At 57.3% G+C, this 21,499-nt stretch overlaps 1 protein-coding gene across 1 annotated transcript in view; it reads left to right on the top strand.

Annotated features, from left to right (window-relative positions):
* Positions 1-2,381: 2,381 nt before the first annotated feature.
* TGM2 (transglutaminase 2) overlaps positions 2,382-21,499 on the top strand; it is a 32,759-nt gene continuing 13,641 nt past the window's right edge. Inside the window, exons 1-6 of the mRNA XM_070589190.1 lie at positions 2,382-2,616; positions 6,360-6,539; positions 11,227-11,469; positions 14,339-14,457; positions 16,914-17,042; positions 17,993-18,170. Of these exons, the coding sequence (XP_070445291.1) occupies positions 2,607-2,616; positions 6,360-6,539; positions 11,227-11,469; positions 14,339-14,457; positions 16,914-17,042; positions 17,993-18,170 (859 nt within the window). The 5' untranslated portion in view covers positions 2,382-2,606. The remainder of the gene's footprint in view (positions 2,617-6,359; positions 6,540-11,226; positions 11,470-14,338; positions 14,458-16,913; positions 17,043-17,992; positions 18,171-21,499) is intronic.

Raw genomic sequence — 21,499 nt, 5'->3', positions numbered from 1 at the left:
ACAGACATTATCTCTAATTCCCAGAGGTGGTGACTCTTATACCCATTTTATAGAGAAGGAAAAAGGCTCAGAGAGGTTTAGTAACTTGCCCAGTGTCACACAGCCAAGAGTAACTGCAGATGCGCCCTGATCTAACCATTGCACGGCACTTCCCCTGCATGGGATAATGAAAGACCCCTGCCTACACTGTCTGGGGATGTCAAATCCATAACCACTCTCTCTAGGCATCAGTTTCCCCCTCAGTAAATGGAGTTTTGAATCCTTAGTTGCCCAATGAGGTGAGACAAAGCAGGGTTTCCCAGCCCCTCTGAACAGATGGGAAAACTGAGGCCCAGACTGGGGCAAGGGCTTCTTCCTGGTCACCGGGCTGGGAGTCCAGGTCTCTGGGCCCAGCCTGGGCTCTGGCCTCTGCCTGCCACTTCTCGAGCTCGGCCTGTTGGGGATTGCTCAAGGACTGTCGCTCAGGTGGCCACAGTTCTCTGGAACAGGGGGAGGAAGGACGAGGAGGCAGCTGACGGTGAGGGAGGCCCGGGGCTGGGCCGAGCCTCACGCGGGGCACCAGGAACATCCTGACCGTGTCCTAAAAATACTCTGGGTGGATTCCTGCCCCCTGGGGAGCCCCAGGCAGGGGCCAATGAGGGGAGAAGAGCGCGGCGCTTTCACGTGGGAAAGGGTAGACAAAGGCCAGAGGCAGCCTTCCGTTCCGGGCAGGGCTGACTCTCACAGGAACACGCCACCTGCAGCCTTCCTGCCGCACAGCCTGACTGTCCCTGGGCCTCCTGTTTCCCTTTGAGGTCCCCGTCTCTCGGGCCAGGTTCTGGGACACTGGCACGTTTATTCCAAAGCTCAGGGACCCTAGTTACCCACTGCTCCCTGCATACCGGGAACTTGACCTGAGTCATTTGGGTTGAGTCTTACTCCACGCCTGTGAGGGAGGAATTCTTGCCCCCATTTGACAGAGGGGGAAACTGAGGCCTGGAGAGCCAAAATACCTGTCCACGGCCAGGACCAGATGGCTGGTCCAGGTCAGAGTGGGAACTCCACCCCTGGCTTCTCCAGCCACGTTCACTCACCCTGCTCCTTCCCCTGGGCTCCCGCCAGCCGCCGGGAGCAGTTTCTGCAGAATAACTGCAAAATGGGGCACTTACAGGCTCACCCACGGGGTACCTGGCAGGTCAGTGGGGTCCAAGACCACGACATGGGTTCGTTCCCTAAGACCCCAGGCGGGGCCCGCTGACCCAGGGACAAACGTCCATTCCCTGTGCTGTGTCACACAGGAATGGAAACAGGGCCAGTCTTGCAGCTCAAATCCGTCAATAGACGTGGAATTTATTTTGGAAAAAGGGCTGGGGGGGGCCCACGGGCACCTGTCTCTCCAGGGACCTGCCCTACTTGGGCCTCATGGTGGGTAAGAAGCATAGGAGGCCGGGAGACCAGAGGGACCAGGATGGCAGTGGGCCCCCCAGGGTGCTGGGTTTGAGGGGTCAGAGGCTGAGTCCCTGGAAGGTTGGCTTTGTTCCCTTCTGGCACACAGTGGGCCTGCAAGGATCATCAGGGAAGGGGGCGGGTGGTCCGTGGATAGATGGATGGGTAGGTGTGTGGGGTGGTGAGTGGACGGATGGACGGACGGATGATTCGATGGACGGAGGGACAGAAGCGATAGGCAGATTATCTTGGTTTTGCTATAGGAAGAGGTGTTGCTGTGTCTTTGGAGGTATGTCTGTATGTCTGTACCTGGGTCATATCTGTGTGTGTGCCCATCTCAGAGAAGCTGCATTTTCGTGTGTCCATAGGTGCCCCAGTCTGATTTTGTGTCCACGTCCGATGACGTGTTGGTGTCTGCGAGGTCCTTCTGTGTGTGTCTGTGATCTGGGTACATCTGGACACCCGCTTATTTGTATGTGGTTCTTGGGGGGTACCTGTCCGTGTGTGTCTGGCTGTGTCTCTGTCCTGGAATGTCTCTGTGATTTAATCTGATTTTGTGTCCACGTCACTGTGCCTTTGCGTCCCAGTTTATCTGCTGTATCTGTCAGAGTGCATCTGTGTCTCTGTGTGTCCACATTCCTGTCTCTGATTGTGTGTCTGTGTCTGCTCTGTGTGTAGCTGTATCTGAGTGTGTATGCGTCTTCTTGACCCCGGGTCTGACCTGACTATGGGTCCGTGTCTTTGTATCCAGGTGTGCTATGTGTCCTGGTGCACCTGTGTGTCTGTCTCTGCGTGTGTGTATTTCTGTGTCCAGGTTTCTCTGTTCCCCAAGGTCTGATCTGTGTGTCCAGGTGTGTCTGTGTGTCCTGTTCTAATTGTGTGTCCCAGTCCTGCGCTCTGCCCATTCCCCCAGGGGGCGCCCTCGCCCGGCTGCGGCTCCCTCCCTCCCCCGGGCTCCTGCCCCCGGGTGCGCCCCAGTGGGCTGGCTGAGCGCTAACGCGTGGGCCCGACTGGGCAGTGGTGGCCTCACCAGGTCCCCGCCTCCCCGCACGGCCCCGCCCCCGCCCTCCCAAAGCGGGCTATAAGTTCACACTGCTCTCGGCCTCCGCAGTGCCTGCCGCTGGGGGTCTGCACTTGGAGGGTCCTGCCAACAGTCAGAGGAGCCACTGCCACCTCCCACCATGGCCCAGGGTAAGTCTCAGGATGGGCACAGCCGCCACTCAGGGCCCCACACCTGGCCATCCCTCCCTGGTCTCAGTGGTCCCACGGGTGCAATGGAGGGTCAGGACCCCACTGGGGCTCAGTCCCCAAGTCCCGGATTTGGAGAGCAACAGGAGGGCTGGGCTGGATGAGAGGGGCCTGGCCCCGGGTCCTGGCTCAGCCTGGGGCCTCAGTTTCCCCATGCCCAGGGCATAGTATTAACCCTTGCCTCCCTGGACCAGATGAGGCAATGGAAGGAGTGTTGTAAATTACGGTGCCAGTGGGCCATTGTCACCTGCCCTCAGCTAGCGGGGGCTGGGTCCCTGCTGTGTGCCAGGTGGCACGAGGCTGTGCAGAGGGCGCTGGCCCGGCCTCAGAACACTCCGCTTTAGTTATTCCCTGCCAGCCGGGAGGAGGTGTGCGTGCTGTCCCTGGTCGTGGGCCAGCCAAGCCTGGCTGACTCGTTGCCCCGGGGGCCAGAGAGGAAGTTCCAGCATCCTCTGGGGAAGCGGGCTGAGAGCAGGCGTGTTCTCGCAGGTCCTTTCCAGCCCTCGAGTTCTGCAACCCTAGTCCTTGGCCACCTGCTGAGTCTCAGTTTCCTTTCCTGTAAAACATGGACAATAATGCCAGCCCCTGGTATAGCTGTGAGGGCTGCGAGGCGTGGCGAAGGGGCTCAATTAATTGCCTACCTGTGCTCCTAGATACACGGACACACAGACACACACACACAGACACACACACAGAGACAGCGCTCCTGTCCCAGGGGAGGGAGTCCTCCAATGGAGCAGGTCCTGCACTAATGCTGCTGGACCCAGTGTCCTTGCCGACTCCCAGGTCGAGTCCATCTGGAGATGGCCTCTGCACCACTGCACCCCCAGGAAGGAGACGTGGGGCCAGGGATGTGGGGCAGGAGACGGGACAAGTGGAGCAGGGACAAGCAGGGGGACCAGAACCCGCCTGACCCGCTGTGTGATCTCGGGCCACCTTTGTCCCTCTCTGGGACCCAGCTCCCCACACATGGGATCGAAAACCAGCTCAGGACTGGCTGTGATGGTCACCTTGGTGGCCACTTGTCCCCAGTGCAGTTTCCCACTCCTGTCCCCATGGGTGGGGTTCAGTGGGGCTGGGGGACCCTGGAGATGCCAGTTATGATGAGCCCCCTGCCCCAGTGTCATTGCGACCACTTCCTCCAGGGGTCCTGCTGGCCTGGAAGGCCCCCGGCCCTTTCTCAGTGCAGGGAAATCCCATGAGTCTAGACCCCAAGTTCCTGCACCTTTGGAGTCGGGCGTGGTTTCTGGAAGTGCTTCTTCAGACAACAGCCTGAGAAAGTGCCCCACCTGCCCCAGACCAGGCACTGACCGTCTCTCAAAGGTCTCCCAGCGGTCAGGGGTGGCCTCTGTCCTGCTTAAACACACTGGAGTAGAAGTTTCCAAAAGCGATATTTTTTCACCCCAACAGGAAGCTCTTCCTCGTGGCCAGCGGAGGTCTCTCCTGCTGTGCTTGCAGCGGTCACCTCCCCCCTCTCTCCTCCCAGGCTGAGAACAACATGGACGTGGGAGGGAGGGGGCGGGGGAGGATGGGGGAGGGGTGGAGATCAAACCCTGAGGGCCTGCCAGGCGGGTACCAGTATCTACAGCCCTGGGTCACACCCCAGGGCCGCACAGTGTCTCCTCTACAAAACGGAGACAGCGACAGTGCTCCGTGAGTGAAGACGATCCACGCAGAAGCCTCTGCGGTCAGTGGGCATTTGCACCTCACTTTTGGGGTATTCCGTGGCAGGAGGCAGGAGACCTGGGGCCATGTCCCAGAGGAAGGGTCGACTTGCTGGGCGACTTTGGGCAAATCCCCCCTCCCCGGGCCTCAGTTGGACCACATCCTCTCCAAGGGCCCCACAACCCTGAGTCTGTCTTGCCCCCTCCCCACACCCTACCATCTTCCTAACCTGGAGCTTGAGCTCGCCAAGGTTTGTGAGGTTTGTGCTTCCTTCAGACCCCCACCCGCCCATCACCCCACCCCTTCCCTGGTCTTCGGCTCCCTCTGAAGCTATGAGTAGAACTGTCACATATCAAGCTTTTGCCCTGGGCTAGGCCCTAGGGACAGGGTGTCCCCATAGCCTCTCCTAGACCTCACAGCAGCCCTGAGGCTTCAGAGAAGGAGGCACAGAGAGGGAGAGACACTAGTCCAGAATCACACAGCAGCACAGCAGAACTGAAAAGCAGGTCCGGAAGACTCCCAAACCCCTGTCATTTTTAGAACCTTTTATTATAGAGAATTTTGAACCTACGTAAAAATAGAGAGACCAGAATAATAAACGCCTATGTTCTCATCACTCGGTCCCAACGACCTCCAGGCTATAGATACTCCTGCCTCCTGTACACCCTGTCTCCCCCTCCCATTATTTGGAAGCAAATTCCAGACATCACATCGTTATTTCATCTGTAAATATTTCAATACATATCTCGAAAGGATAAGGACTCTTTTTTAGACATAAACAAATTAGCAAAAATCCCCTAATATCACCATTATTCCATCAGTGTTCAAATTTCCAGTTGTCTTATATGTGTAATAAATATTTTTAAATAGTTTTTTAAAATCGAGATCCAAATAAGGCCCACACAACACGATGGCTCGGAACATCTCTTCAGTTCCTCTTAATCTATGCGTTCTCCCTCCAACTTTTTTTTTTTCGTTTTTTTTCTTGTAACTTATTTGTTAGAGAAACCAGAGCCTTTGCTTATAGTTTCCCAGAGCATGAATTTTGCCGATTGCATCCTGATTCCGCCTTTAAGATGTTCTTCAGTCCTGTGTATTTCCTGTAAATTGAAAAGTGAACCCGAAAGGCAAAGCCTGTGTCACTAACCCATGCCGAATCCCGCCCCTGCTTTTGCCGAAAGATGTCTCCAGTAGCGATAGAAGATCTCGTGTTCTTGTCGTTGGTGCCATGGAGTTCACTGCGACTCCTGGGGCCCCGCGGACAGCAGAGCGGGGCCCCACCCGGGCTTTGTGGGCCGCCCTCTCACCTTCTGGTGCTCTATCAGATAACGCTCCGCTGCTGGTCTCAGGGTTTTCATGGCCAGTCTTTTCAGAAGTGGGTGCCAGGTCCTCCTTCTTAGTCTGGAAGCTCCGCTGAGACCTGTCCACCATGTGTGACCCTGCTGGTATTTGATATAGCGGTGGCAGAGCTTTCCGCATCACAGCAACACGCAGCTGCCACAGTGTGACAACCCACAGACGGGTGGTGTGGTTCCCTGACCAGAAACGAACCCGGGCTGTGGTGGTGAGAGTGCCGGATATTAACCTTAGGCCACCAGGGCTGGATAGCTTGTGTTTAGTAAGAATTTGTTACGCGCCGGGCGCCATGCTAAGTGGCTCACAACAGCCCTGTGAGATGGGTCCTGCTGTCCCCAGCTGTGGGCAGATGGGGAAACTGAGGCCGGGGACAGCTGAGTTGCCTGAGGTCACACAGCTGGGAGGTGACAGAGGCTTCTCCCAACAAGCCACAGTGGGCACAACTTTCTGATTAAGAGTTAGGGAGATTCGGCCCCAGCCCGCCTCTGGGGGATGGGGTGGGTGGGGGGTTGGGAGGGGACGGGCTGACAGCCATTGTCTAGAGAGGGCTGGCTCCCTGGAAGGGCCTGAGGGCCCCCACATCCCGGGAGCGCAGGTGTGTGTCCGGGGGTCACAGCTGGCTGAGGAATGCCGCCACGGCTCATGCCCTCCTGTTCTCTCTGTAGATCTGATTCTGGGGAGATGTGACCTGGAGCTGGAGGCCAATGGCCGTGACCACTACACGGCCGACCTGTGCCGGGAGAGGCTGGTGGTGCGGCGCGGCCAGCCCTTCCGGGTGACGTTGCACTTCGAGGGCCGAAACTACGAGGCCAGTGTGGACAGCCTCACCTTCAGTGTTGTGACGGGTGAGTACCTCCCCCCGTCCACCCTGACCTGCCCTGTCCTGTGGTATCACCGTCTCCTGACGGACAACGGGACAGGCGACTCCGTTCCTCTTTGCTCCCTGTGAAATTCCCAGCAGTCACTAACCAAATTTTACAGATGAGGAAACTGAGGCCCCAGGTCACGCAGCCTTTAATCAAGTCTGTGCTCCTGGACGCCAGGGTTCCTGAAAACCTGCGATCACCAGGGTTGGGGGTCAGCGGGTCCATCAAGACCTCGCTTGCTGTTTCCCATATCAAAACAACTTTCCAACTCTTATCGACAGCCACTTCCCCAAATCCACACAACGTGACCAGGCCTCTGGGATCAGGCCCAAATCGTGTCTGGCGGTGGAGAGAACCCAGCTGGCTCCAGCCCTCTGGGTGGGCAGTTTTGTGTTCTGTTTGTTTCTTCTCCAAGCCTCGGGAGGCTATCTCAGGCTCAAGGGCTGGACAGACAGACCCGGATTCTGGTGCCGACTGGGTGGATTACCTGCTGTGTGACCCGGTGCATGTTGCTTAGCCTTTCTGAGTCTGAGCTTCATCATGTGGAAAGCACTCACGGAGTGAAAAGGACTCTGGGAGGTTGTTAAATGAGAGGGGCCTGACATGGAGGAGTCCCCTGCAGATGTTAGCGACTGTTGCTGGTCTCGCTCCATGGGTGAAGGGATGTTGAGACCCAGTCACCCACCCCCGGATGCCCAGCACCCAATCTTCTTTCTACACCATTCCTGGAAAAGTGGCCTTGAATGTCAAACTGGTTGGTTTGGCTTCTGGTGGGACCCAAGCCCTGGAGGTCGCCAGCAAGGAGCCGCCTGACTGGGACTGTGGCCCAGGGGTGGGAAAGGCCGGCTCTGTCTGAGATCTCCGGGGGCACAGAGAGCAGCAAGCGGGCTGCGGCCTGCATTTACCTGGGAGGCCGTTTGATAAGGCTTATCACAGCGCCTGCAGGCTGACCCAGACACCCCTCCATGCCTTTCTTCTCCTACCCTCCCCTTCTGGGACACCCACTGCCCAGGGACACCCACACACGTACCCAGCACCCTTGGGGCCCTTCCTAACAGACCAGAGTGGCCTCCAGCAAGTCTCTGATCTTTCTAGCCTCAGTTTCCCCCCTGTAAAGTGGAAGCTTGGCGTACACGACTGGTAAGGGCTGTGTATGGCACCCTGAGAAGAGTCAGGCTTGGGGTGATGAAAATCTCAACACTTTGGAGCACCGACTGGATGCATGCTCATCCTCAGTCCTCCCATCTCGGAAGCATTGTGAACCCCCACTTGACGGATGGGAACACTGAGGCTCAGAAAGGGCAAGTTACTTGCCCAAGTCACACAGTGAGTTAGGGACAAAGCAAGGTTTAAACCATGACCCCAGAGTTGAGGCTTTTCGTTGCTGTGACCCCGCAGCAGATAGATTTTGCTCTTCCCCGCAAGAGCCGGCCCAGCCTCACGTGATCCTCTGTGGCGTGGAGTGGTAGTGACCTACCCGCTCCGGCAGCCTGCGATTTCCCACCATCATGTTTGTCCTCCCGCTCTTTAGGTGTTTCCTTTCTCTCCTTCTCCATTTGTGGACGCAGCCTGTCATTGGGTAATTAAGGGCCCCAAGTTCAGGGTTGGTGGGGCAACTGACCTTCCCACCCCAGCAGCTAATCTGTGTTTTCCAGTCTCCCACCGACTTATCTCAAACCAGCCCCGCCCTGCCCTGGTCACTTCCACTGCCCCCGGGCAGCCACAGAGGGCACTGTATCTCTGGGTGCACACGGCTTCCTCGGTGGAGCAGCCGAGACCCTCCCGGGGGCTGAGGAAGCCCGAGGGACAATACCAGGAAGCTCGGCCCCCACCTCAAGGCCAGCAGCCAGCCCCGGGCCTGGCCTGGGGACCGTGCTCTTGTGTCGGAACATTTTGGCTTGTGGTCAGCCTGTCCGACCTCTTCAGGGCAACCGAGGTCGGGAGAGAGGAGGGGGCTGGCCGGGGTGGCACAGTGAATGGAGTGCGTGGCCTGACCCCACGCGTGCCCAGATGCTGTGTGCTTCACCCAGACTGTGCGGGACCCAACGGCTCGGTCACGGGCACAGAGCACAGTAGACGAACGCTGTCTTATTTCTGGGGATGAAGCTCTGCCTCCCTCCAAGGAGGGGTCCAGGGCTTGGAGGGTGAGTGGGGTGGGTGTGAAGTCAGCCTGAAGGAGTGAAAGGGACCCTTATGAAGCTAAGAGAAGGGTTTCCTCTGCCAGGCTCCCCTTATGCATCCTGCCCTGGCCCCTGCCACCGTGGTCTGGGGTAGTGGCCAGGCCCCCTCGGGTCTCCAGGGTCATTTAGGTCCAGAGGGGTCCCTGTGGTGTCTTTGGCCCCTCAAAGATTACTGTCTGGAACCATAGCCAAGGAAGTTTCAAAGCTTCCACAGCAGCAGTGGGGCCGGGGCAGCCCGTCTGCCTCCCACCCGACAGAGCCCCTCACAAGAAAGGGGGGCGTGCACGTGTGTGTGCGTGTGTGTCTGCACCGTTGCCCTGGGACAGAGAAAAAGGGAAACAGTGTTCCCTGTCCTGTCCCCAGGGTGGTATTTCAACAGTGACAGCAGCTACGGGACCTGGCCCAGGCCGTTACCATGGTGACCAGATCATTGATCGTCCAAAAAGGGACATTTCTGAGAATGAAAGGGGTGCCATTAAGAACTACGCTGGGACCACAGTTATAGCCTGGGACTGTCCCAGGTGAACAGGGACATGTGGACACCCCAACTTCACCCCCTCCACCTCAGTTCCCATACCTGAGAGGTGATTCAACTGAACTAGACAATTTCCACATTCCATTCCAGTCTTCAAAGTCTGTTATTTGGCCTGAGAATTCTGACTTGTAATGGTCCGTTTTGATGACAGGACGGCTCACATTGACTCCATAATTACTATGTGCTGGTCACCGTTTTCAGTGCTTTCTATGAACTCTCTTACTGACGCCTCTAACGGCCTCAGGAGCGGGTGGGGACACTGATAAACAATACTTACTGTTTACTAAGCATCTATTATGTGCCAGGCACCTTGCAACGTGCTTGATGCGCCCCATCTTCTTTAAGCCTCACAATGACCTCATGAGAAGGTACTGCAATTGGCCCCGTTTTACAGATGAGGAAACTGAGGCACAGAGAAGCTAAATAGCCTGTCCAAGGTCACAGAGCCAGTTTGAGACCTTGAATCAGACCTTCTCAGGCATATGGTCTAAGCCTATTTTTTTCTTTGATGAGAAAATTGCAGATCAGAGAGGCCTGGTGACTTAGCCCAGGTCACACAGTGCTTGGGGTCTGAGCAGGGGACGCAGACCCAGGCTGGCTCTTGGGCCCCCACACTGCCCGACCCCTCCCCCAGACGCCAACTGTGGAAGACAGGGGTTGTTTAAAGGCTTACAGCTGGCTCCTGGCACCCAGACAGGGCCCGGAGGCCTGTGTCATGCCTGTTAGTTCATGGTTATATTTGGGCCTGGGTGTGGGTGGGGCCGGCCAGGGGAAGCAAGGGGCTGGGTGCTGGGAGGGAGCCCCTTGGTGCGCAGGCCCCCACACTGTCAGCAGGAGGTGGGCAGAGCTGCAGGGAGGGAGATGGAAGAATAAAAATAAACCCTCCTGGGCAGCTGTCCAAGCAGGCAAGGAAGGTTCTGTTTCTTCTCTCCAACACCCAAGTCCAGAAAGGGTGGCCAGCCCCCCGGCCCTCCCCGTAACTCAGCCCTGCCTGCCTGGGCCGGGCCCTCCCCTCCCCTCCCCTCCCCCTGCAAAAGCAGTCAGTCAAGGCGGGCCATCTGCCTCGCCGAGCCTGGAGACCCCCAGGGAGCGTCCTCTGGGAGTGAGCGTCACCATGGGGGACAGCCCAGAGCCTAGAGACCTGGGCTCAGGCGCCGACTTGGCCGCAGACCCCGGGATACCCTTGGAGACCCCTCCTCTCTGAGCCTCAGTTCTCCCTCCTGTACCAGGGGTCTCAGGGGAAGCAGGAAGGGACAGGCACTTCACCACATTGGGAGGTGATGGATGGTTATGACCAGCTCTTCGGAGCTGCGCGTGGAGACACAGAGGCCGAGATGTGGAGGGGCCCTGGGGAGACAAACACGTAGAACTGTATCGGCCAGCACCCTCTGCTAGCCGGCAGCAAGGGGCTCTCAGACAGGCCCCTGAAGGGACATCAGAGGACCAAGGTCACATCCTACTCAGAGTCAAGCCTTCTTTTCCTGAAAGGGAAAGCAGGACGCTAGCAGGTAAAGGATCTAGTAGGTAAAAGACATTCCCTTGGGCAGCATCTTGCCTAATTCCTATCCATGCTACAGATGGGCAAACTGAGTCCAGAGAAAGGGATGGTCTTGTCCAAAGTCATGCCAGCCCAGAGCAGTGTAACGGAGACCCTGCCCCAGGCTGCACTGTCCCCTCTCCCAGGAGGAATCTCCCAGGAAGTTGAGGACCTGCCGTGTGCCCGCAGCTTTTCGTGCATTCCCCAAAACTACCCTGCAGGGCTGGGGTCAGACCCCGCTTTACAGATGAGGAAACCAAGGCTCAGGGAGATGACACCTCTTGCTAAAGTTCCCTCAATGGTTTGTGGCAGAACTGGGCCTTGAACCTAGGTCCATGGGACCCTAGGCGTGTGCTCCGCCCTCCCACGCCCGTCACCACCCGTGGCTCATGGCCCTGCTTTCTCCCTCCGCAGGCCCAGCCCCCAGTGAGGAGGCAGGGACCAAGGCCCGCTTCCCGCTGTCCGACGCTGTGGACGAGGGTGCCTGGACGGCCTTGGTGGTGGACCAGCAGGACAGCGCCCTCTCGCTGCAGCTCAGCACCCCAGCCAACGCCCCCATCGGCCTGTACCGCCTCAGCCTGGAGGCCTCCACTGGCTATGAGGGCTCCAGCTTCGTGCTGGGCCATTTCACCCTGCTCTTCAACCCCTGGTGCCCAGGTGAGCCACACTCTGTCCATGGGCAGAGCAGGGAGATGGGCAGGGCCATAGACACATCATGGGGGCCACTGAGGGTGGGGAAGGGGGCAGAAGAGACGTCAAAGCGGATTGAGTGAGGCCCACTCCGTGCTCCAGCCTCCCAAAACCCTTGTGGTGTGAGCGTTCTTATTATTCTCATTTACAGCTGAGGAGACAGGCTCACCAGAGCAAAACGACCTGCCCAAGTGCACACAGCTGCCAAGGGATCCTGCCCATGTCTGAGGCCCTGTGTTCCCATGGCACTGTGGCTGGGCACAGCGGTGGCCCAGGTTCAGAAGCCCTGTTCAGGAACAGGATGCCAAGCGGATGCCCAGGGCCGCGGCTCCGTGCCTGGCTCTGTTTCGTGGGGCTCTGTTTAAATCTCACCAGACTGACTTGGGAAGGGGAAACTGAGGGAGGTGGAGGCGGGGGCAGCCAGGAGAGGTAGGCAGGTGCAGTTTGGTGACTTAAGTGCCTCCTTACACGCTCTCTTTTATTCCTCTCAACAATCCCAAGGGGGAGATGTCAGCATCCTTATTCACAGACAGGAAACTGAGGCTCAGAGAGCTTGAGTGTCTTTTAGCAGCTCCTTCAGTAAGTAAGTGGACAACCTGGACAAAACCGGAGGCAGAGAAGGAGCTGAGGCTGTCTAGAGCAGGAGGGAGGAGGCAGGGGCCTCAGTTTCCCCATCTGACTGTTTCCTTCCTGCTCCTACACAGCAAGGCAGAGAGAGAGGCCTCATGAGTGGGCCCCAGCCAGCGACTGGGCTGTCCCTCCTCAGAGCCTGGGCCCAGGGCAGAAATTCTGGCCTCTCCAGCGTCAGACGACCAGCTTCTTACTGGACCACTGCTTTATTTTTTCTTTTCCATTTTGGGGCATTTTATAACATATTTGAGCAGAAAGGTTTTTTATTTTCTGTTTTACATACTTTGGTTTTTATTTCTAATTATAACAGTAAGACATGAGAACATCCTCTTTATAAAAGCTTCAGGCACTACAGAGAAACAGCTCCCCTTGACTGCCCTCCTTGGGGAACGCCATTATCAGCCGTCTTGGGGGCTCGACCCCTTAGATTTGAGGGTATGTGCTGGAGACATCGCTGTATTAATGGGTCTCTCTGTCTCTTGAACACAAAAGGACCCCATAGTATAATGCATCAGCCCACGACTTGGTTTGCTTTTTCCCTCTACGCTGAGTCTTGCGCATCTTTCCATCCCGGTCTGCATACAGCTGCTCGGTCTTTTGAAGAGCTGGGAGTGCCCCATATCTTGCCCATGTGAATGATCCGTTTATCTGCCCCCTCCCCCCGCCCCCCCCCCCCCCCCCGCCCACAGACCTGAGGTCGTCCCAGGGGCTCATCACAGGATGGGTGTCGCAATGAACACCCTTGATCACGTGCCCTGTGGCCACATGGAATCGTTTCTCGGGACAGAAGTGGCCTCGCTGGACCCCACTGGAAGCTCCTTTCGGTTTTCGTCTGCAGAGCTACCAGCTAGTGGGCAGCACTGCCGGTGGAGCGGGATCACGCCAGTGTCCCCACCCCCACCAACACCGCGGGGGCCAAAGGCCAGGGAACAGGGAGCAAGGTTCTGGGGGAAGTCCCCCTTCCTCTGGCCCTGCCCCCGCCCAGCCCTGCGGGTTGAGGGGAAGTCAGCCAAGCAGCAGACTGACTACAGTGACCCACATCCCAGGCAGGGAGCTGGCTCAGTGGGGGTGGGGGCGCTGGCGAGAAACGAAACCACTGTCTGCCTGGGAAACGACCCTTCCTGCCCCTGAACTCCAGCATGGACGGGATCCAGCCCCCACCTTTACCAGACTGAGACCTGAGCTGGGAACATCACAGTCCTGGCTTCTCGGGCTGGGGTGGGGACAATTCCTCCACCTGTGCTGGCACTCTCATTCCGATGGCGAAACACCGTGGGTTCTCCTTTCTCTTTCACTTTCTCCACCTGCCAGATGGTTTCCAGACACCCGGTTCGTTTCTCTTCAGGCTATTTTTATTGCTCCGTCTCCCGAGCCAAAGCGCAGGACACATCAGACACTCGGCCACTTCCCCATTTACTTTCCTCCTGGGATGGTAAAGGCCAGCCTGACCTTTGACCTCCTGCCATCTGGCCCCAACCGCCTCAGCCCATTTTCCGTTTTCCGTGGTCACTAGCCACAGGGAGCTAAATGCCCTGCACGTTCCTGCAGCCGCACCTTTGCTCTCTCTGCCACCCGCTCCAGGCAGCCCTCTCTGACCCCCAAGCTGGACTGGTCCCCCTGCCCTGAGCCACAGCGACCCTCTCTTTCTCTCCACCCTGATTCGTGCTCCCGCCTCCCACTGGCTCATGCTTTAGCTTGCTCAGCGCCTTTCAGATCTGCCATTGCATCTGACTCCCGGGGAACATGGTGAGGCCGGTGGAGGAGCGACCTGGCCAGGGTCACACAGCAGGGGAGGATCGGAGCTCGGGGCTTGCTGACTGCTGATCCAGAGCCCCTCTGTCTCCTGTTTCGGCATCAGTTTCCCCATCTTGAGCCTCAGTTTCCCCATCTGTAAAATGGGGCTTTCAAGGACCCCCTCCTCACAGGGCTCTTATGGAGATTAAATGAGTTAATACACGTCACACGCTTAGCTTATCGCACGTGGCGAGTGTTGGATAAATAGCAGCCGGCCATTGTTGTCACTAGCTGATAACGCCTTATCTTGTTGATATGGGGTTGTTAAATAATGAGTAGTTTTTCTGATTAAAAGATAGAAGGGCCTCGGGGAATCGGCGTGGCCCTGGGAGTTGGCACCCTGGCTGCCATGTCTCCTGGGCCCCTGGGCCCCGCCAGACCGGGAGCTGAGCCCTTTCCTTCCCGCCCGCAGCCGACGCTGTGTACCTGGACTCGGAGCAGGAGCGAGAGGAGTACGTCCTCACCCAGCAGGGCTTCATCTACCAGGGCTCGGCCAAGTTCATCAAGGGCATACCCTGGAACTTCGGGCAGGTAGGGCCACGGCCCGTCCCTCCCAACCCTCTCAGGCCTACCGTGTGCCAGGTCCTGGGTCTGAGGCAGCAAAGCTACAAAGGCGAGAGCAGGTCTCAGAGTCACCCACCCGAGGCTGTCAGGGATTCAAGGGCTCTGAAATGGCCGGAGGATCAGAGAGGGCCCAGGCCAGACCTGAGGTCACACAGCAAAGGGTTGCCCCGCCCAGCGTGGGAGCAGCAGCCCCAGATTCAAGACAGGAGGGAATTAGGAGAGCCTTTGGGCGCTGTGGGGCTGGCAGGTGCTCTGGGAGGGAGACGGGGAGCGTGCAAGGCCGTGTGTCAGAATAACCGGCAGCACGGGGAGAATGCTGACTGTGTGCTGGCCATGAGCTGAGAGGGGTTTTAAACCATCATCTGGATCAGAGGTTCCCAAACCTGAAGATTCATCAGCATCACGGAAAAGTGTGTGAAAACACGGATCGCCGGCTCCCAGCCCTAGTTGCTGATTCAGTAGGTCAGTAGGCTGTGGGCTGAGAGTTGGCATTTTTAACAAGTTCCCAGGTGATACTGTTGCTGCTGAACCAACGTCCACACTTAGAGCCACTGGTCTGGCCGCATCGGCTAGCTACTGTGAATAACGAGCAAGCCCCCAATTTACAGGCTTCAGACAACAACCATCCTGTGTTTCTCAGAATCGATGGGTTGCCGGGGCTTGGCTGGTCTCAGCCGGATGGCTCCCCTCAGTCCTGTGAGGGTCCTCGTCCTCCAGCAGGCCAGCCTGGACTGGTTCTCCACACCAGCGCTCTGCTGCGTCCGCCATCCAGCCTCCCATGCGCATTCTTGAGATGCTGCTGACAAAACTCGTGAAGCAAGAACCATCACCCCCTGGCCCCTCAACGTCCTGGAGTGTTAGGGGGGCTGGCCTCCTGGGGTAGAGGTCACCTTGAGACTTCTCCCAGCAGCCCCTGCATCTGGGTCGGTGTTCAGCTCTAGAGAGTCTAGCCCTGGGATCACAGGAAAGTCCTCCCCACGGGAGTTGGGGCTCTAACCTCGGTTTTCTCATCTGGATATTGGGGATAATAATTGCAAAAATACCTGCCTGGGAACCCGGTAGCCTGCTGTGGGAGGTAAATGGAATGATGGTGTGACTCTGGTGCATAAAATACATCAGAAAACGAATGGCTCTATTTCCCAGGGCTCTGTATTCTCCCCTGAGAAACAGACCAAGCCCAGTCCTCACTTTCGTTTCCTGAGTTCCTGATCTGTGTCCAGGCCGTGGGACACAGCCCTCGCAAAGCTTGCGGAAGTCATCACGATCCCGGACAATAAGACCAAAAGGAAGGAAGGGGTTACTGCCCAGGAGGGTCAGGGCAGGTCCTGAAATAGCAGCATTTCAGCTGGGCTTTGAAGGAGGTCACGCCAGGCAAAGGGACCTGGTGGACGACAGCTCGGAGCGGGAAGCTCACGTTGTGCCGGAGAGGAATTCTGTCGCTGGGGGAGCACATTCTGTGGGAAGGAGCCCCAAGAGATGCAGTGGGAGGAGTCAGCATGTCTGAGTTGTACACAGCTCTGAATGTCAGGCTGATGGCAATAGGGAGCCACAGAAGTGTTCAAGCCGTGGAGGGAGGCCTGTGACGAGAGAGGGGGGCCTTGGGACAAAACCACGGAGATGAGGAGCAGGGGCAGATGGGAGAGCCTTTGAACATGATAGATGGGTGGTCCAATGGAAGGTGACAAGGAGGGGTCCTACTTTTGAAAAAGATAACAGTTGAGTTGCAGGGATGAGAGGATGTGAGCCAAACAGATGGCCGCAAGAAGAACATTCCAGGTAAAGGATACGATAGCAAGTGCAAAGGCCCTGAGGCAGTGAGCCTGGGGCAGAGTGAGTGTGGGTGAGATTGGTGAGAGACGAGGCCAAAGAGGGGTGGGGCACAGGTCAGGAAGGGCCTCGCAGGCCACAGGGAAAAGTCGCGATGTTCCTCTGGGTGCAGTGGAAACAGGAGGGATGAGGTTAGATTTCTGTCTTTATAATCTACCTCGGTTCCAATCAGAGTGTGTCGGGGTGGGGCGGGAGGCAGGGATGCTCATCAGCTCTGGGAGGTGAGCCAGGCTTTAGGGGAAGTGGGACATTTGGCTGAGTAGAGAGGGGAAAGGGCCAGTGGCAGTGCCCGAGTTGACTGAAGGGAGGGAAGCCCCAGCAACACAGGGCTCCCTCCTCTGGTCTCTACTCCAAATTGCCAGGACCCCCCAGCCAGGCCCTGGACACAGACACACTCCCTCTCCTTTCATTGTCCCACCCCAGCCCCTCCTGGATCAGGTGAAGCTGGCGCCACAGAGATGTGGCAGATCCAACCCCAGCCTCCTGGGGTATGAGGCAGAGCAGAGAGGTCCTGCAGCTGCTGGGCTTCAAGGTGGGCTTCCCGGAGAAGGTGACTTCTCATCTTCCTCATCCTCCCTTTGTTTCCTCTGACACAGTTTGAAGATGGGATCCTGGACATCTGCCTGATGCTCCTGGACATCAACCCCAAGTTCCTGAGGGACGCCAGCCGCGACTGCTCGCGCCGCAGCAGCCCCGTCTACGTGGGCCGGGTGGTGAGCGGCATGGTGAGTGAGCGGCAGGGCTCATCCCGGGGTCGGGGCTATGATGGGCCCCAGTTGGCTCCTCTCTTCCTGTGATGATGGAGGCCAGGCCCGTGCTGGGCACAGCGGTGGGGACCCCGAAGGTGGGTAAGTCTCAGCCAAGAGAGCTTGTGTTTGGAAAAACAAGATTTACACACTTAAGGGTAATGTCATGTGGTTCCTCAAAGCAATTCATTTATTCATTCCTTCACTCATTCAGCAAATAGTTATCAAGTGCTGCCTACATCCTAGACACTGGGGAAAAAGCCAGGGATCAGACACAGATGGTCTCCAGCTTCACAGAGCTGACGTTCTAGCGGGTGGGTGGGGAGAGACAGGCGTTAACTGAAATACCACGTGGACAAGCGCTCAATCATAAATTACGATGCACGTGCTGGAGGGACCCAGCTGTGTGAGTGTCGACCACAGGGCCCATCCCTACGGGAGGATCCTGAGCTGACATAGTCACTAGGAGGAGAAGAGTGTTCCAGGCGGAGGGTAGAGCTTGTGCAAAGGCTGGAGTGGAGGGAGGAAGGGGGAGCTGCGTGCAAGCCAGGCTGCAGAGGTGGCAGATTTTTTCTCCAAGTAAGGGGGGTTTGAGGGGAACGACAATCTGAGCAGGGGCCAGAGCCAGTCTTTGTAAAACTCCGTGTCACTCCCCTGTCACCTGTGGACGAATTCGCATCTCCAGCATCACCTTCATGACCTTGACCCCACTCCACCTCTGCCCTTCCCCTTCTCCGTCCTGCACCCTGGGCTCCAGCCCAACCATCTCCAACACACCTGTCTGTCACAGCTTGGGACCTGTGCACCTGCTGTTCCCTCATCCTGAACTCCCTTCCCTGCCTCTCTCCGGGTGCTGAACTCGCGCTCACCCTGGTGCAGCCGCCACCTGCTCCCCGGGTTCAGTCCCCCTGATGCCCTGCTGGTTTCAGGTCAACTGCAACGATGACCAGGGCGTGCTGCTGGGACGCTGGGACAACAACTACGGGGACGGCATCAGCCCCATGTTCTGGATCGGCAGTGTGGACATCCTGCGGCGCTGGAAGAGCTGCGGCTGCCAGCGTGTCAAGTATGGCCAGTGCTGGGTCTTCGCGGCTGTGGCCTGCACAGGTGAGCTGCACGCTGGCCTGTGGGGAGGGCCCGGAGCCCGTCCTCAGCCTCCGGGAGCCCTGGGAGGGGGCAGAGAGAGCACTAGGGTGGGAATCAGGAGACGCCAGTTCTAGTCCGCCCTCTGCTTCTACTGCCACCAGTACACTGTGTGGCGTGGAGTCGGTGGCTGCCCCTCTCTGGTCCTTTTTCCAGCTACCCCTCAGGTGGTTGTTAGGATTAAGGGGTGTCATTTGGGAGGCGGCGTGAGCTCAGAGTCGAGAAGATGGGCTTTGGAGCCAAGCACAAGCGAGTTAAAAGTCCCCAGTTACACTCATTTGCTGTGTGACTTTGACAAATGACTTCTTCCTCAACCTCAGTTTCCTCACCTGTAAAAGGGGGGCAGCAGGACCTGCCTCCCAGCGTGGGTGGACATAAGGCTGCTCAGCACAGAACTTGGCCCAGAGAAGCTCTCAGTAAATGTGAGCTATTAATAACTTGATAATAAGAGTAATAGCAATATCAAGAAAGAGCACTTTCTAAAATGCAGAAGAGGAAAGATGAAGCAATTTAGAACCAAAAAGGTAAAATAAATCTTTTTAAAAATCTTGAAAATTTGAGCCCAGAAAATGTTGAAGATTGTTCCCAGGTTGATGACGGTGCTTACGAGAATGGCACCTGATGCCAGTTAAGAACGCAGACTCTGGAGTCAAGGGTTGAATTCAAATCCCAGCTCTGCTTCTTACCAGCTGTGCGTCCTTGGGTAAATCACTTAACTCCTCTGAGCCTCAGTTCCATTATATGTAATTTACATATAATTTCCGTTATATGTAAAATGGGCATAATAGTAGTGCCTTTGCCCTGGGATGGTAGTGAGGATTAAACGAGTTAATGTGTGTGAAGTGCTTAAAATCATTTCAGGCGCATAACAGCAAATATTTATGCAGTGCTGCTGCTTATTATTGTTGCTATTATTACCATTTCTCTTATTATTATTATTATGGGGATCAGGAAACCTAAGAGGCTGATCTCAGGTTCCCAGCTTCGCTGACTCTGAGACCAGTGCTCAGGCCCGGAGAAGGGCCCCCAGGATCCCCAGCACTGTCCTCCACACTAGCAGGCTGGGTGGGGGCAGCCTGGCTGGAGCCCCAGCTAGGCTGACTCTGCTCCCCCTCCCACGCTGCCTCTCCACCCATGACCGCCTGCTCCCTGTGACCCTGGAGTTCCCCTTCCTGTGGAAATTCCGCCATCCCAGACCCTTCCCTCGGAGGGGCCTGGAACACGCCTTCTCAGAGGACCCCGGGGGTTTCCTGGAGAAGCCCCGCCCTCCGAGGCCTGGTCCCCGAGCCCACCGGCGGTGCCTTTCTCACCCCGGCTGTGACCGCCTGATGGTTTACTTGCAGACCTTGCCCTCGCTGTCCTCTCCCCAAGGCCAGGGCTGAGCCGGGGGCCCTGCAGCCTCCTCCCGGAACTGGGTAATGCAGCCGGGGAAAACTTACTCAGACGAGGCGCCGTCTGAGCCCCTTGGCCCCCCAGGAGCCATATGGTGGACCAGCCCATGGGCTCTGGAGCCGCACCGCCTGGTTTGAATGCCAGCTCTGCCTCCAACCCCTGGGTGGTCTTGAGCAAAAGAATTGATGTCTCTAAGCCTCAGTTTCCCCACCCGTAAAATGGAGACAATGGTGACTGACCTAATGCATAGGGAACTCTTAGGACCCAGGAGATGCCACGTAGAACAGTCTCTGGTTCGGGTTGCATTTATGTTTGGGGGTTTCCGAAGGAAGCTGGGATTCCTCAGCAGGACCCTGGAGCCTGTTCTCAGTGTCCGAGAGCCGACCAACACTGACTGGACAGGCGTTTGCAGTGACAGGCACCATGACACGCTCTGCTGTTCCACCGGGGCAGCGGACAGACAGGGCTTCCCATGCCCACCTCCTCTGAGTCATCACTACATCCCGACAAGCTGCTATTCTTAGCTCCTCTTAGAGGAGGAAGCGGAGGCTCAGAGAGGGGAGTGGCTTGCCCAAGGTCACACAGCTGGCAAGCAATACAGCTGGGCTTGGAACCAGGTGTGCCCAGTTCTGGGGCAGCCTCCGGGGGTGGTGACGGGGCCTCCCGGACACCATCCCTGGGGTGCCTTGTTCCTTGGGCAGAGGGGACAGGCCTCCCCAAGCCTCCCCACGTGGCGGGGTCTGGGGATGGCACCAGCCTTTGCCGAGGGCAGCAGCCAGTCTGACCCCTGCCCAGGCTCAGGGCTCGGGAACCAGGCGAGAGGCAGAGGGTCATTGCCGCTCCCCACGCTGCACCCGCTCGCCTTCCAGCCAAACTCCAGGGCCCTCTGGGAAGCTCTTGCCCTGCGATGGCGGTGCCCTGCGGATGGCGGGCAAAGGGCAAAGGTCACACCCCTGCCCCTCCCCCGCCCCAGAGACTCCATGGAAACTAAGAATGAAACGGAGTCCCACCACTTCCATTTAGTAGGCTTTTTGTTTCCTTTCTCTTTTTAGATCCTTACTTTCTTTATCGCACTCTGCGAATATGTCAGTGTTACAATATACCTAAAAAGCACTTTGAAAAGTGAGGGGGTGAGAGTGCCCGTAAATGCCTCTGTCCAGAGCACCCAGCACCGCCGGCCGCTGGGGGCATTTGGTCCGGACGGTCCTCCCCCTCCGCAGGCTGCAGCCACCGCTCGACGTCCTGCCTCTTTGGTGCAGGACCCTCTGTCAGACACCGCAGCCCCTCTGAAAACCGTGCTTTGGCAGGAATGCAGGGCCCTCTTCGTCACGATGGTGTCCCAACACATCTGAGGCCCTTGCCCCCGTCCCATGACTCTGTTTTACAGAGGAGGAAACAAGGCCCAGAGAGGTGAAGGGCCTGGCCCCAGGTCACACAGCCCCAAGCAACTGGGCCTTGAATGGAGGCCTCCTGATCTCTGCTCCCTCTTCCGCCTGCTCCTCGCTCTGAATCTCTAGCGTTCCTTCACTCCTTCTCTTCCTCCCTTCCTCCTCCTTCTCTCTCTACATCACCTGCTCCTTCACGCCCCTTGACGAAATAGTCTGTGCTCGGCCGGTGCCGGGCTCTGGGGATAGAAAATAAGACACAGGTCCCTTACCACCCTCAGAGGACTAATGAAAGAGTCCCATACATTGAGAATGGTGAGGAATCCCCAGTCTTGCTGTGAATGTAAATGATGGGTGATCTAAACCTGGTGGGCCTTTGTGGAGGAGGGAACAGCATATGCCAATGCCCTGTGGCTGGTAGGCATGTGGAGTGCTGGAGGGACTGTGAGGAGGCCAGTGTGGCTGGAGCAGATGCAGGAGGTGGTCAGGGGCCAGATTCTGCAAGGCCAAGTGCCA

This window comes from Equus przewalskii, chromosome 21 (assembly GCF_037783145.1).
Source record: "Equus przewalskii isolate Varuska chromosome 21, EquPr2, whole genome shotgun sequence".
Classification (NCBI taxonomy): Eukaryota; Metazoa; Chordata; class Mammalia; order Perissodactyla; family Equidae; genus Equus; species Equus przewalskii.
Note: the sequence above shows the minus strand (reverse complement) of the source record. Positions and strands in the feature narration are given on the sequence as shown.